The following is a 17,802-nucleotide window of genomic DNA, read 5'->3' as shown; positions in this document are numbered from 1 at the left end:
AAGATTCTCTGTGAGTGTTTGTGAGGTTTTAAAAACTTCAGTTTGGGAGAACACAAACTCTTAGATTTTTCAACAGCAAAATAAAGTTGGTAGGTCTGCATCACTACAGAAAATATTTTCAATAACATGAGAAACTGGTTGCAAAAAATTAGTTTCAAGTAATGCAATGTTTCAGGTTACTTTCACATTATATAATATAGAATGCTACATGAAAACAACCCATAAGGAAACCCACCAAAAACTGTTCAAAAGGAGAGGGGAAGAGGAAGAGGGGCTAACAAAAAATAATATAGATGGAATAAATTTCAAAGTATATTTTATATATATAATATATATACATGTATATATATTATATATATTATATATATATATATATATATATATATATTGTATTTGTCACAATGAAGCCTCTTTTTTTTTTGGACAGTCATTGGGCTTGAACTCTGGGCCTGGGCACTGTCCCTGAGCTCTTCAGCTCAAGGCTAGTGCTCTACCTCTTGAGCCACAGAGCCACTTCTGGCTTTTTCTGCTTATGTGGTGCCTCATGCATGTGAGGCAAGCACTTTACCACTTAACTACCTTCCCAGCCCAATGAAGCCTCTTTTACAACTAATCAATGCTATTTTTTTAATAAATCAGTTGAAAAGAGTTTTATTGTGAAGTAACACAAACTTTTGTGTTCTGGTTACTTTCACATTACCATTCTTACCTGGACCTGTAAGCTAAGGCATGATGCAGCTAATCTAATTCTAATTTCAACAAGTCTAATTTTAAAATAGCTGTCAACCATTCTGTTTTGTAAGTTATATACTTCATATAGAAAAAATTCATTGTAGCATTATACCCAGCAAAAAGTAACATGGCTTATGGTCATACATTCATATGCATAGGTATATATGTCTAATGCATATTTTTTACAAATAGGGTTATATAATACAAACTTCCCTATTACTTTGATTACAAACAGCTTTGTTGAGATATAATTCATATATATACTATTCACCCATTTAAAGTATCTGAAAACTTATTAGAAATGCAAGTCCCTGGGCTCTACCAGGAACTACTGTATTGGGGTTCAGCTGTCCTTTTGATTCTGGCATGTATTAAAATTGGAGAATTGCTGCTGTGAGTGTCTGTTTCTGTACTATAATAGCTGTCATTGTTTGGATTTAAATTCTCAAAATTATTAGGGCTACATTAATCTGTTTGAAATATGATTACAGTACAGGCATAAATAGGACATATCTATAATAGAAAGAGTAAGGCTATCTCTTTATTTTTTCCATTATTAACGTACAAAAGCATATAAACACACCAAAACACTTCTACCTCTCCTATTTTTCTGTTTGACCCTTATTCTTTCCTCCCATAGCTTTGATAAATGAACAATTACACCATTTCTGCAGCATTAAGATACCAAAGGTTAGAAAACCTCGCCTACCTGACAGTCATACTTCTAAGTAATTACCCTACCACTGAGCTACATCTCCAACCTCTAATTCTCACATTTCTATAATGATATCCATGAGACAATGAACCTTATAGACTAACTCTCATTAGAAATTGGGTTATTGGCAAAAAATGGGATTTCATTAGAGTCACAGATCAGAACTGAAGGGGACTATAAATCTGTCCTAACCTAGACTCACATTTTAGAATTATGGGAAATGAAGCACAGAAAAATTATATTAAATACTGATGCCACATGGCAAGTGCTGCCTTTCTCCTGCATTTACTATATATTGTATGCTACCTCATTATAATGGCTTTTGACCAGATATACACATGAAAACCACCTTGGGAGATTTCATTTAAAGATATATTCAGAAATATGCATTCTTATTTTACACTAAGCAGAAAAGTTTGATATACTTTAACTGTATCTTGAAGACATTTGTGGACACCCAGTATATTTCTCTAATTCATTAGCACTATAGAGAGAGGACAGTGAATGTTAACAAAGTCAAAAGTATTTGAAGAATTAATATACACATGAATAGCTTCACAAAGCTGTATTCTATGTTCATTTGTCTTTATATTCCCTCCATTCATGTTATTTGCTACTTCTTACATCAGAGGTTTGCATCCAGTAGCTCATTCTGTACTCTAATACCAACTATTACCAATGTGAGTTAAGCCACCAAATAAATATGATCTTTAATACTATAACAAAGACAATTGTAAAACAACATCAATGAAAAACTAGAAAATTTAGTGTATGGATTCTGTGATATTTGTTTTGGCTGCCGTGTAATGGAGAATCAATGTTGACAGCTAAGATATTCTTTTAAAAAGTGGCATGTAGCAACACTCTCTTCACAAACCAAAACAATGAATAAACTCTAGAATTTTTATTAATTTAAGGAAGGCATACACTTCTATATCAAGATTTCTCCTTGGTGGATACCTCTATTTTTTAGAGAATTTTTATGTTCATAGCAATATCTGACTACCAAAATGCAGAAATTTACCACACCACTTCTATCCTGGCCTTGTCCATATACACCTACAACTTCTCCTTCTATGTATGTCCTGAACCACAAAAATTCTGGTAGGTTTTATAAGCTTTGCAAATACTTCCAAAGGCAAAGTTTGGATTACCTGTAACACCACAGAACTGTGAGTATTGCTGGTAAAGATGCGAGTGCTTCCTGCCTTGGAAGACTGCAAATGGGAAGATAGGCCCATTTCGCTGTTTCCAAGGGACAGTTTCATGTGTTGGTCTTCCTCTTCCACAAGAGATCTGAAATTTTTGTAAAATCAGAAAGAAAAGCAAATCAAAACATGAATAACTCACAATCATGAAATTATTTTTAAACATAATCAGTCACTACTGCCAATCATCAGATTATAGATTATGATGTAGTTTGTTTTGTTTCACTGCATTCCAGGCTTGTATCAATCACTCTGAATCATAGAAGAAATATAAACATAAGATATTTTTCAGGATTGAAAATATACACAAGAACTGGGAGATGATTTAAAAGATGGCATTAAATGACAGTCACAAAAGATACTAGCATCACTTTTGTTATTTCTCTAAGAAAGAAATGCCATCAAATGGCATTATTTAGTTAAATTTGTAATATCTAATTTTAAAGATGAAACTAATAGTTTTCATTTATTGAGTAGTTGATATGTATCAGGTACTTTCCAATAATTTTATACATATGACCTCATTTAATCCTTAAAAAATCCCATTCAGTAGGTCCTATTTTATTATCATCTGTTTATTCAGGGTATAGCTAACAAGTGAAAGCAGCGTTAAAGTAATCTATCTAGGGTCATAATGTTCTTAAAATGGTTGGATTAGGATTTAAATCAAGGTCTAATCTTATTTCAAACTCAGGGTCTCCATTAACAAAAGTCAAAGGTCAACACTAATATATTAATAAATTACTTCCATTTCTGATCATTTAATCAATTCAGGCTGAGTGAAATTTTATACATGAAATAATTTAATATTTTTAAACTAAATAGCTATAGCCAATAGCATCTCTGACTTTTCATACAAATGAATAAAATAAATACAAGATATTCCCCATATGTGTATAACTAATTTTTCAAGGGTCATAAAAAGTATTGGAGAATCTGAAGTCAATAGGACACTTAGTTGTCCAGGTAATAGGACGAAGTATGTGATAGTAAAAGGCTTCTTGTTATATTAAACTGAAAATTCACCATTAGGGAATGACCTCTTATTATTCTTTAGAAGAGGTACACATGGTTACAATTCTTTCTGAATCAATTGCCTAAAAGCAAGGAGGCTACAGTTCCAAATTAGTGTGTATATTCGTGATAGAAATTGCTAATCATTAATTTAAAAGAAAGCAACAATGCTTGATAAGAAATGTACTCATTACCTTGCCCATGTAATTGTAACCCCTCTGAACAGTATTTTCACCATAAAAAATAAACTAAAATAAAGATAATGAATTTAAGTGTTTTCCATTTCCCCTATTTATCTGTAATTTCCTTAATGTTGACTTAATTTGCTTGTCTAACTGGACTATCAAATATTATAAAGAATCCACCTATTTTCCTATATCTATAACCTGAGTTGATCACTTTTGACAAGAATTAGAGTTTTAAGATATACAATAAAGTCTGTTTTGTGAATTCAGACACCAACCAAATGGTTTTAAATCTTGCAATAATTAGCAAAAACTCTGGCCTTAAGGGTGACATCAGTTCTTCTTAATGATACTAAAACTACAATCTAACTAAAAATGAATGAATAATATATAACCATGTTTTATTCATCTGTCATGGATATTTAATAAAGAAAATTTTAAATAGGATTTTAACAAGCATTAAAGAAAATGAATATAGCCTTCCACTAGAGCTTCAGAAAAAGATTTAGAAATAGATTTCAAAAGAATTAAGTTACATATAATATGCATAATATGCAATACTCAAATATACTTTTCAATCATTTTATGGACATTTAAAACTACAAAATCAATTTGAAAATTCAAGAACATATTAATGGATACTGGTATCCCCAACCAGAACATTTCTATTCATCCGTAGTAATTTTAATAGGACATTCAAGTAGGCCATTTTATTAGTTTCTATATTCCCTTCACAGAGCCTGACAAGAGAAGCTTAGTATATGTCCTCTAAATGAATACAGATCTCATTTCTTGTGGATCATTCCAAAGACATTTCTTTATCATTCAGTGTTTAAATGACCATCAATTATCATTTTTATAAAACTGCAGACATGAAAGAGAAAAGATTAAAGCTAATACTGCATTGCCCTATGACATATTCTGGAAATCGCTTTTTCTGAATAAGCTAAAGATAACAACTTGTTTACTTATGATATATGTCTCTTTTACTTAAAATTGAGAAGCAAAATATGAAAATGCAGCCCTTTCTTGGAAGTATGATATGGTTGGCTTTCTAATTAATTACTTCAAATTCTGAAGAAGCCTTCACTAAAGTCATCATCTTCATGACTTTTTATCAGTATCTCTTGATTTGTCAATATTCAAAACACTCTTTATTGTTTCAGTGTCACTAAGAGTACATGCTATGCCAATCTTCTTAGAGGACTCGACATTCCCTTTCTACCTCCTTTTCATTAAGTTTACTAACTGGATGTGAAGGGCATCATTCTTCAACATTGATAGGAGGTGACACCTCTCTGTAAACCCTAGGCCACAATTATTTTGGACTCTGCTTAAAGGACTAATGATCTGAGTTAGTCCAAGAACAAAAAAAAAATTAATGTATTTTTCTTAAGTTATGTAGTTGAGCATTATGAATGCCAATGGTTCTCAATTGATGGGGGGAGTGAAAGGCATTTTGCTGTCACCACCTCCCCCAAAACACGTTTGGCAATGTCTGCAGATATTTTTCGTTGTAGCAACAAAGGGAGGGTCATGCAATTACTGTCATCTCTTGGGATGCTGCTAAACATCCTACAATACAAAGGACAGTTCTGTATGTCAAAGCTGTTCTCTGGCAAACATGTTAAGAGTGCTTAGGTTAGGAAATTCTGATACAGGGGGATTGACATCCTCATGAAATGTGTCTCAAGCAATTTTGTGTTTCAAATAATTTTCAAGTCCTCTAGCTGACTCCATTAAGTAATGTTAACAATATTAAAATACAACAGAAGCATTTATTACCAATATTTCTTCCAAGGCTACCTAATAGAATATATCTTCTCTCCGCATACCTAACAATTTGAAAAATGAACAGTTCACAAACATATAAGTGGATAGTAGCTTTAAACTTCATAAGATAATTATGTGCAAAAAGAGAAATGGTTTTCTTAATTTAGCTAAAATAATTGTCATCTGCATTCACTTTTAGATACTGTTACAAGCTAGTGAATTCTATCCAAAGGGTCCCGTTTCACCAACACTACAAAAGTACTCAGAGGAGAGACTGTATTCATCAATTTTCTTTCAAAAAATTAAATCTTTCTTTCTTTCTTCTACAACATTGTAGTCTATATACTGCTGCCAAGCAACCCTGCACATTGAACACATTTCATTTTCAACACAATGACCAACCACAGAGCACAAAAGCAATCTTTCACAAAGTGTGCATGAATCAGTCAACTGTATTTGCTCAAAGGAAACAATTACTTTTTTTTTGAAGAGCATTAGTTTAGAGATAGAGGCATTGCCGAATCATTTCACTGAAAGCATAGCAAATGTGGCCAAGCTTAACATAACACAGACTGCCATTTCTCTGCACTGTTGTGTGAAGGAAAAGAAGGGAGAGAAGTCCAAGCAATTGTCATATGTTAATATAGTGATGCCAACATTGTAATCTTGCCTCTAATTTTCCATATTTTAACAATTACTTCTAAGAGAAACATATGTAAATGATATAAATATGCAATTCACAAAGATGGAAGTACAAGTGTTAGTACTTAAAAAATATTAAATGTTCAACTTCGTCAATATTCCACAATGTGCAAATTTAAACAAAAATTCTATCTTTAAATCTGTAAAATTATCAAAGAGATTAAGAAATCATACTCTCAAAAAATGAAAGTGCAGAAAAACACTAAGTCCTATGCTCTATATGGAACTGTTCATCTAAATGGATATTTGAAGAGAAATATTACAAACCACTAAATGGATTTTTTCTTTTTACAGCAACTATCACGATAAGGAAGTATTGTGTAGTACATGTTTATCTTGGAAGGTGGGCTAGAGAAAATGTGCATTATTAGCCTGATTCAAATATTTTTTCAAATAACAGTTATATTGAAGTTTAATTTGGTAGAGGTTATATAAATAACAATATATTCTTATAACTTATTATATAAAAATGTTTGTCGGCATGCTACGTTGAGGAAAGAAAGAATATGGCTTAATTGTATCACTAGAGCACAAAGCCATAAAAAAATTTCCAATACTCCATCTCCACACCAAAAAGAGACCAAATCCACTGAAATAAGTACTTTTGTGTTTTTTAAAAAATGAGGACTCACCTTAGTAAATTATCAAAAATGCATTCCCTTTCCAATTCATATTACAACACTAAGAAAGACAGGTGTCATTGTCAAAGAGAAGGGAACATCTTCATGCTGTTTGAAATCATTATCATAGAAGTACAATGAAACACTTCGACTTTTCTTGGTAGACAGGTTATTTGTGCCAATTATTAAACTGGCATGTTTTTTCTTGCCCATACCAAATGAAAAGGATAACACTGCTAGATCTATGAACAAATGACTGCTCCTTGTATTTTCCTGTACTCTTTGGAATTTGTGATAGGAAAAAAATGAGTCAGGCCATAAGTAAAATTCTAAAGTGGATGAAGAACACTTCTGTCCTTTTTTTAGTTACTAACTAGTTTTATAATGCTTCCTTTGCTTTTAGATCCATTAAATGTAACAATGAAAAGTAATAATGCAGTCTCTCAGTTAAAGGAGTCTTTTGCATTAGTGTTTAAAGTACTATATGAATATTTTCAAGTTCTAGGTTAACAATGTAATCATAACCAAAACTTGCTGCCAAAACAGCAATAAGCACAAAACAAAAACAAGAAGCCATGAATTCTTAGACAACATGACAAGGTACTGACTCGCGCTTTCCACCACCCATTTCCCAAAAAAATAAAATACATATTTCTCACACTCACAATTTTAAAAGAAAATCAAACAAAATGTTTTCTTCAAAATACTCCCCTGCCATATTTTTCCGCTGTGAAACAGAGAAGTGTCTTCTGGCAACAGCATTTGCTAAATGAAACATTGCTTGTGATAAAGTTGCATGGCAGGTGGAGGAGAAATGTTGCCACTTGCTCTCATACTCATTTGAATTTGAGTGCTAAATCTGTCAAGGTATTTCCTCCCACCCTTGAGTAATGAATTTAGCAACTTAAGATGATACAAGCCATTTCCCATTAGTTTTCACATAGATTCAAAGTATGCATATCTGCACTGAATTCTGAAGATATTAATAGCTTTCCTAGTCTCCCCTTCTAACCCTCCAACCAAAATTGAATATAAAATCATATAAATTTACACACACACACAACTTCTATTATGAAAAATGAGGAATGGTGTTTTAAATAAAAATCAGAAACAAAATTTCCAACTCCTGAAACTACCATTTGTATTTCTGAATATTTTCATTGAAAAACTTAAAAAGGCAGAAAACAAAAAAAACTTAAAACTCACAAGTATTAAAAGATTTGTCCCCCATCTAGTATGTTATTTACAGCATAATTGTATGAGAAAATTACAAAAAACACAGTAACCTCTCTTAATAAAGCATACATTAATCTGTTTTAGAAACTTAAAAAGTAACAAATCTTCTTAATGAAGTGTTTACCTGAAAAGAATCAGGAATAACAGTGCTTTGATAAGTCATCTGTATCTCAAATTACATAAATATAAGTTATTGTTTGTATGAAATGATAGTGCTAATGGAAACCTTAGAATAGTATTTACAAAATAGCTGCTATTTTTCCAGAGCTTTCTTTTCTGTTGTGACAATACCAGAGTCCATAAAAGAAAAAATTTCAAGATGGTAGGATTATACTGTAAAATAATTTTCCAAAGTAGAAAGCTATTGTGTATGTGTATATATATATATATATATATATATATATACATATATATATATGCATCTAGTAAGTACATGTCATATTTAAAATAGAAACATTAATAAATAGCTGATGTCTACTTTAACATAGGAATAAGATCTCTTACACAGCATCTGCTGCGTACCTGGCACTGTGCCAGTCACGTAGTATGCTATTTAATCTTCCTGACAATCCCATTTTAAAGACAATGAGGTAAAACCCAGAGATTTGAGGACTTGCTGTGAGTCTAATAATTATAATTTGAGCCCAGGTTTAAACCCAGAGCCCACACTGTTCCCATTACATGAAGGCTAAAAATTTTAAACAGAAGACAATACAAGGAGGACAGTAGAAATGAATTCTGTTAGATGCAATAAATTTCCTGGTTTAATTAATTTAATGTAAAATTATCTGCTTTGAGTTTGGAAGAGAAGGAATTGTAAGAGGATGGTGAACAGATACATTAACCGTATATAGGAGGGATAACTTCCAACATTCTATACAACAGCAGGAAAAATAGTAGGAAAACTGTGGTGGACAAGAATTAAATGAGGATTTAAAAACAGCTAATAGAGTAGATTGAATGTTCCCAACCATAAGAAATGATAAATTTCTGAGATGACAGGTATGTCTATTACCCTAATCTAATCATTACAAATATACACATGTACTAACATACAACACTATATCCCATAAATATGTACAATTATGATGTGCCATTTTAAAGTATAAAATATATTTTAGGCATAGTAGAACATATATGTAATCCTAACTACTCAGGAAACTAAGGCAGGAGACTCCTTTGAGTTTCTTCCTTTGAGGAATTCAAGACCACCCTTGACAACATACCAAAGCCCTGTCTCAAAAATTAATATATATGATAAAAATAAATAAAAGTACCCATTTTTACCATTCTGTTTCCATTAAAGCAATGCTAGTGTTAAATTATTCCCAACACATACAGAGTAAGGATGGATAGATAGATAGATAGATAGATAGATAGATAGATAGATAGATAGATAGATAGATAGATAGATAGATACATAGATAGATAGATACATAGATACATAGATAGATACATAGATAGATACATAGATAGATACATAGATAGATAGATAGATAGATAGATAGATAGATAGATAGATAGATAGATAGATAGATAGATAGATAGATAGATAGATAGATAGATTGATTGATTGATTGATTGATTGATTGATTGATTTGGGGAAAATTTTACATTACTGATATCAACATTTAAAAGAACAGATTCTGAATCCCACTGCCAACTATCACAATCACAGAAGTAGCACTATGACCAGATAAAGGAATCAGGCTAGACAAATGGAATGACCAAAGATACTTCATTTGATACACGTAACAAGAAGAAAGTTAATTATCCAAACCAAAAAACCATTTGCACTGACAAATCTTGTCCTTAAACTTTAAGTCTCATGTATCTTGACCAAAAAACTCTTCTACTTAAGAATCTTGGCTTATGTATTATATTGTTTTTCATTGTTCATATTTCTCATAATATTCTAGTAACAGCAAAATAGATAGATGGGAAGATGGGTAAATAAGTGAATGGAGGGATGGGTGGATGGATGGATGGAAGACAGATAAGAACCTATTCTACTTCCTGAAGTAGAAATAAAACACTAAGAAAATTATTGAACTATTTAACATTTGTTCTACACCTGCTACATAAAACAGTTCAGTCAAAGCTTCCCTTGCCTTTAAGAAGCCATCTAACTTGAGAGAGTACACAAGTGGACACGGTGGTAGGAAGATGGACTATGTAGTAGTGGGTTATGGAGAATAGTATGCTCTAGTAGCACAAAAACCTTCTAGCAGCAAGTCCCACTCTGCAGATAGGACAAGGCTTGCCCATTCAAAAGTCTCACTGTATCTGGAGCAGTGAGCCTGCCTCCTTCTCCAATTACAGAATGAAGAAACTGCTATGGACACTCAAATCCCTTCATCAGTACCAAGCCAAATTTCTTTCGATCAAGGTGTCATTTTACTCCTATGATCTGTAACTCCCCAACTCTGAAATGTGACCATTGTGCTACAGTGTAATTTAAATATTGGGTTTTACTTGACTAAAATTTCAGTTTATTAAATATGCAAAGCATCCAAGTTATTCAATTTTAAAGTTTATTTTAAAGACAAATTCCATAAACTTGAAATCAATTGGAAATCACTGAGACAAAGTCATTTGGGAACAGGAGAATCATTAATCACAAAGTTAGTAATTCATGGCCAGTCTGAGTGGAATGTTTATTTCTCTTTTTAAAAGAAAATATGAACAAAGTAAAAATAATAATTATATGTAATAATTATTTTATTCTGTGTTTAAAAGTATATAATTGACAACTCAAAGAGTTCCACTGTCTATATAAATTCAAAATCCATAAAAAATCTCTCTTAATTTCACAATAACCCAAAGGCATCTCTATTTTAATGAATGTAGGAATATTTTAGTATCAAGTTATTAATATGTTTTAATGTGATCATGTTTTCAGTCCAGGGGTAGATAAAATAATATCTCAAAGTAGTGAGTTTTGAATTCCCAAAGCTCATCTCATACATGGAGGTAATGGAGGCAAGATATCGAATTTAAATATTATTTTTATATTAAAATTATTTTCCCTTTTTTGTTATTTGCCTTACCATGAAGTGATTTTTACCCACAAAACTGTATTATAAGAACTCATATGCTCCCTCCTTACTGTGTACCTCATACAAAAACATATTCATTATTTGCTTCAAGTTGTTAGAAAATTTAAAATAATACTTATTATAATTTAACTATCTATTGCTCTACTATTCTATACATTCAAATATCATACTTCATAAGTATAAATATAATTATTGACCTCAGAAATTGTTTCTTGAACTTTCTCCTTAAATGCCATCAAGATTAACCATCTTATTATATTCTTGCATGACTATTTCAGCTAAGATCCAGTACAATGTTCCATTTTATACAATAAGATAATTTCACATAATTAAATAAAATAATAAAATTGCTCTAGGAAGCATTTCTATTAGTCCATGGTATAGTTACTCTAAGGAAGGAGTCTGATTGATTGATAACTTGTTGATTGATTGTAGTGCTGGGTATCCAATCCCTGCCTCTTACATGTGAGGGAAATATTCCACCATTCAAGTACATCCCTAGCACTAGAAATTTCAAATGGAAGACAATTGGAATAATTTACAATTGTATGTGTATGTGTTTTGAAAAAGTGACCTCTGAATTGTGAGGTAGCAATAAAATACTACCTTCAATTATAAATGTAAATTAATGTAAAGAACATTACTTTCCTTCCTTCTATAGAGATTTTTTTGTTGGTGGTAGTGGTCGTGGGGTTTAAACTCAGGGCTTGGGCCCTGTCTCTGAGCCATTTGCTCAAGGGTAGCAATCTACCACTTTGAGCCACAGCCCCACTTCTGATTTTCTGGTGGTTAATTGGAGATAAGTGTCACAAGGACTTTCTTGCCCAGGCTGGCTTCAAATCGTGATCCTCAGATCTCAGATTCCTGAGTAGCTAAGATTACAGGCATGAGCCACCAGCACTAGCTTCTATACAGATTTTTAAACCAGTGTTTCACATCCAAATTACAATCTGGAATTCCCACAGTGCAGGCGAGATGCACACTCAGAAGAGTCATCAAGTAGGCAGGAGTAACAGGGAGTCAAGGTATTAAGTTTGCCCACTGAGATGGAAATTATTCCTCTAAAGTCTAGTACTCCCGCCAAATCTTCATGAGCTACTTCTTAAAGTAATCACCAGTTTAAAGCCTTCAAAATCCATTCTTTTCTTATGCTTAGGATACTCTACAAATCTCTTAATGATTATTTCTGGAAGCTTGGTGAGGCAGAAGAAATTTCAGCAATCTCAAATGAATGAGAATGCTGATGACACACATTCAACACAGCCATAGATAGAATGTTTTAGATTCTAAAAGACAATTGCTCTCATCATAACATTTCAGTCATCCTTGACCACTGATTCTTCCACATCTCCTCAGTTTAATCAAATTTTAAGTACTAGTGAATCTCTCTAGCATGTGTGTGTGTGTGTGTGTGTGTGTGTGTGTGTGTGTGTGTGTGTGTGTCTGCTCATTCACGCATGCACCAGTCTGGAGGCTTGAACTGCCCCTGAGCATTTATGCTCAAAGCTAGCTCTCTATCACTTGAGCCACAGCTCCACTTCTGGCTTTTTGGTGGTTAATTGAAAATACAAGTCTCATGGACTTTCCTGTCCAGACTAGCTTCAAACCAGGATCCTCATATCTAAGCCTCCCGAGTAGCTAGAATTACAAGTGTGGGCTGCCTGTGCTTGGCTTCAGCATGTTCCTATTCTATACCTTCTCTCTACTATCACTGCATCTAGCACAGTTCTACACTGTATTGCCAATTATTGGGTTTAGTTATGTTTCTAAGTATCATATCCATGTGTCTAGCATTTTTCATACTGTGATAATATTTATAGCTCAGAAAAATCACTCCCTTGCTCAGAAGCTTTCAGTGACTCATTGCTTGTTAAACAAAAACTAAATCCTATACTGTAAGATTCAAGGCTTCTGAACTAGTCCTCTTTGAATAATTGTACAATCAACCAGATTACTCATAATAAATATATCTTAAATGATTAGAGGATAGACAAAAATTCAAATTGATATTCCACACACAATTGTTTTGCTTTTTTATATTGTCTTTACATATTCAAAACCATGCTTTTTTTTTACTACAACCCAAGTCATTTGGAAAATCCATTTTATTTAAATATTTTGAATGTAAATAAAGTCATTTATTTTAAGTCATTTATTTTAAACATAAAACCTGCTAAACTTCTGTAATTACCTTGAAGTTTATAACATAAGGATAATTTGAGCAATAATTTACATTTATTTACATTAAACCCTAGCAGTTTCTTCTTCTCCTAGCCATTCATTTCTCTTATTAAACTATACACATAAAACACATTATCATTTAAGTACAAGTTTACTAACTATAAATTTAGCACAGCTTCCTTGATGTGCCATGACTATATGGTATTTTGGCCACTGATAAATTGTTTGTGGTAAAACTCTTTTCATCAAAGTGCCAGTGGTTCATACCTATAATCCCAGCTATTCAGGAGGCTGAGATCTGAAAAGCACAGTTTGAAGCTACCTCATGCAAGAAAATTTGTAAAATTAGTAGAAATGCTTGGGTCAATTGGAACAATTTCTTACAATGCTGGTACAAATCTAGAAAGGTTGTGTTCATACAGAGCGTGCTAAAACCATGACCTCCCAAAGATATCACCACCTAAGCCAAGCAAGTTATCACAAGTAGTTATATGGAGGACAAAAAGGACTTTGCAAACGTGAGTGACGTTAAAGATCTTGAAGACGTTGATATATATACAGTCTTGTATTGCCCAAATGGCCCAACTTATCCACACTGGTCTTTAAAATTGGAAAAGTAGGTCAGAGAGCAATGTGTAAGTGATTCAACCTGCCTCCATTGAAGAAAAAAGGGAGCAAAAGTCAAGAAATGCAGGTAGCCCTTAGACGTGGAGATTGTCCTTCTGCTTATAGCCAGTAAGAGAGAAGCATTTGTAGTCAATGATGAAAATGAGTAGAACTTAGATTTTCACCTAGAACCTCAGCCCTGATGATACTCTGATTTTTAAATATATTTTTATTGTAAAGATACTGTACAGAGGGGTTACAGTTACATGAGTAAAGGTAATGAGTCCATTTCCAATTGAGCATTTTTACCCTCTCCTTTGTTTTTCCCTTACCATCCCTTACCCCCCCACTTCCCCAACTTATCCCCCCAAAGTTGTAAAGTTCATTTTCAACATAGTGTCTTGTACATCTCATTGTTACAATGGGTCAACATGTATCCTTACTTCAGCATTTTGTTATTTCCCTTCCCCTCCCCAAATTAGAAAAATGTATATACAAGATGCAGGACAGCCAGAATCAAATACAGTGACAACAGGGGTTGTGCCATGGGATAAGAACATGCAAAGAGACAAAAAAAAATCACATAGTATATTATAAGTACATTAAAAGAACAACAAGAAAGATAAAATCTTTTGTGTCCCTATCTTGAGGTTTATGTCACTTAGCATCAGATTATATGGTCATATGTACATAGCTTTTGACCTCTTCTGATTTTTAGCTTGCTAAGTGAGACCAGTAACAAATTTCTGACTTCAAAAGACTGCCACATCACGTTACATATATGATGTTTCAGACCATTAGTTTGCAGTAATTTGCTATGGTCACAATAGAAACCTAATAAATGGAGAGGTTTTTTCCCCTATTAAGTGCTTGAACATGGTTAAGCAATGGGATAATTGTGTCAAGAGCATATTGAACATACTCAGGTAGTATCTGTGGAACATGCTAAAAACAACACACCAGTTACAACCATGGTCAATGGAAGTTAGATACCATGTAGGAGAATGATTGAATAATGCTTCAAGAAACTACAAAAATACCAAGAAATAATGAAGTTAATCCCAATATTATTTCAGCAAATAAAATTATCCTGGTATTTTCCTATAACTTCACACTTGGCAGTTTACAATCATATTCCCTTATTATTAATCCTAGTAAAATATAACCCAATTGATAGTTGGCATAAAAGCAGCAAAAGTCTAGGTTGGGCAGGGACAGCTAGTAGTGCACAGCTTGCTTAGCCCCAGCAAAGTCCTGGGTTCAATATCCATCACCACAAAATAAAATAAAATAAACCATACAAAACAATATGAAATAAGAATTAACAAAGATCTATATAAATGAAAGGGCATTATAAAATGAAGAGCCGAAAGCTGGTGGTTCATGCCTGTAATCCCAACTACTCAAGAGGCTAAGATCTGAGGACTGAAGTATGAAGCCAACCCAAGTAGGAAAGGTCATAAAACTCTTATCTCCAATTACCCAGCAAAAAGTAGAGGTGTGGCTCAAGTAGTAGAGCATCAGCCCGGAAGAAAATCTAAGGGACAGTGCTCAGGCCCTGAATTTAAGTCCCAGTACTGGCACCAAAAAAATGAAGAGCTTTGAAATCAGATGATGAAGACTTTGGATTCTGGCTTCATTTTTCACTGGTATATAATATATGGAACAAGCAAATGAACTTCTCTGAACCAATGTTTATGTAAATGTAAATAAAAAAGAGAAGACACATTTCAGAGTTTGCTTATACTTTTATATCAGTACTCAGTAGATTATATTTGCCTATGCTACACGAGGACCTTTTTAAATTGGCTCATGAAATTTAAAGTGATATATGTGATAAATCAAAGTTTTAGGCTGTTTTATTTTTCTAATAAATGTTATTTCCCTTCTCCATCAAACCATATTATAAGAAGTACTCTGATTCTCTGAGCCTCAGCATTTTAGGGACTATGTTGCTGGCGGTGATGATGATCAAGAAAAAAAGAAAATGTGGTATATATACACAATGGAATTTTATGCCTCCATCAGAAAGAATGACATTGCCCCATTTGTTAGGAAATGGAAAGACTTGGAAAAAAATTATATTAAGTGAAGTAAGCAGGCCCAAAGAAACATAAGTCCCATGGTTTCCCTTATTTGCAATAACTAATATAGGTCTGAGTCAATCAGAAAAGGTCAGATAAGTTGATGTTAGGGAAATGAATCCTAGGATATTTATTCAAATGTTTTTTTTTCTTTCATGCGATTGTTTCTAACACATTTATAAGATTATTTCTTTGTTGCTTTGTATGTACCTACCCCATGGTTTAGCCCCTGCTTTCACTGTATTTGATGTTGTTACAATTTGTTGAGGGGAAGGGGAAAAACAAATCATTTAAATAGGGATACAGGTGGACCCATTGCAACAATGAGACGTACAAGTTGTATGTTGAAAATGAACTTTACAACTTTGGTGGGGGGGTGGGGGGAGGAGGGTTGGGGGAGTAGGGGAAGATGAGCAGGGATGGGAAGGGGAAACAAAGGAGGAGGCTACAATGCTGGATAAGAAATGTACTCGTTATCTTGTCCATGTAATTGTAACCCCTCTGTACAATATTTTCACAATAAAAAAATGAAAAAAGAAGTACTCTGAAACAAATTGGGCATAGTCTTGCCCTTTATATCATAAATTTGAATAAAAACCAATAAAAGCAATAGATGCTTTCATCATCGCAAGTCATATCAGTAAAAGTATTTCAGTATAATTGAAAACAATACGATTTTACTTTAAACAATATTCCGTCTTATATTCTAGGATCATATTATTGTTGCTTAGAAAGTGATATATGTATGCTTATGTGACAGAGAGCATCTACTAAATAATGAATTATTTCTTCTTTAATATAAAGGGTGCATTCCATTCTTCTTATCTAAAAGGATTCTAGTATGCTAAAGCATAAATTTTATTCAAAGTGAAATATGCAGTTTAAAATCTAGTAACTATCTCCAATTCATTTCTCTTTGTTTAGCTTAGATACATTTTTCATCTATAATATTCTCGTTATCTTTAAATCTATTATCAATACTGAAAGTACAGTAAGTTTATATAACCTGTTAGTCTTGGTTCAGAATCTACACAGCAATAATGTACATTAAGCAATTTGCTTATGGATAAAGATAGTATGGAAAATAAGGAATAGCCATTTTCAAATACAGACAAGAAAGGGAGAGAATGCAATAACAAATTCAACATATGTCCTACAAAATTTAAGAAAGGTGAGGGACTGAGTGGGTAGGAGATGGATCGGTGAGAATGATGAAAGGGTGACATTGATCTAGATGCATAGTATTCATAAACTGCTTTGTTGAATGGCAACTCCTTTGCACAACAACCTTAAGATAATAAAAATATTAAAATAAAAAGATTAGTCATTTTGAATGACTACAAAGACTCTATTCCTGGTACCCAGAAGAATTGTGCCTTGAATATAATAGCAACTGCTGAATATCATAAACTTAGTGTATGGGTGATCCCCAATGTATGATAGTTTGCTTTACAACTTTTTAAACTTTATGGTCCATATTTAGTAAGCAACATATTTTGGATTCTCAATTTGACCTTTCTGAAATATGGTCATTTCTCATGATACTGGGAAGAGTCAGCAAGCTGAAGCTCCCAGTTAGCTACACCAATACAAGGGAGAATCACTGACAGTCTACAGTATACTGTATTAGTAACCTGGCATCTTGAGTATCTCAGGAATCATAAGTGAGTTTTGGACATACAACATT

At 32.9% G+C, this 17,802-nt stretch overlaps 1 protein-coding gene across 5 annotated transcripts in view; it reads right to left on the bottom strand.

Moving 5' to 3' along the window:
- Positions 1-17,802, bottom strand: part of Klhl13 (kelch like family member 13) — a 175,799-nt gene that overhangs the window by 42,992 nt on the left and 115,005 nt on the right. For all 5 annotated transcript variants that reach the window (XM_042702496.1, XM_042702500.1, XM_042702497.1 and 2 more), the window contains one exon: positions 2,602-2,743. In XM_042702496.1, coding sequence (XP_042558430.1) covers positions 2,602-2,743 — 142 coding nt within the window. The remainder of the gene's footprint in view (positions 1-2,601; positions 2,744-17,802) is intronic.

Source organism: Dipodomys spectabilis, unplaced genomic scaffold (assembly GCF_019054845.1).
Source record: "Dipodomys spectabilis isolate Male_0828 unplaced genomic scaffold, ASM1905484v1 ptg000325l, whole genome shotgun sequence".
Taxonomy (NCBI): Eukaryota; Metazoa; Chordata; class Mammalia; order Rodentia; family Heteromyidae; genus Dipodomys; species Dipodomys spectabilis.
This window is presented reverse-complemented; position numbering and strand designations above follow the sequence as displayed.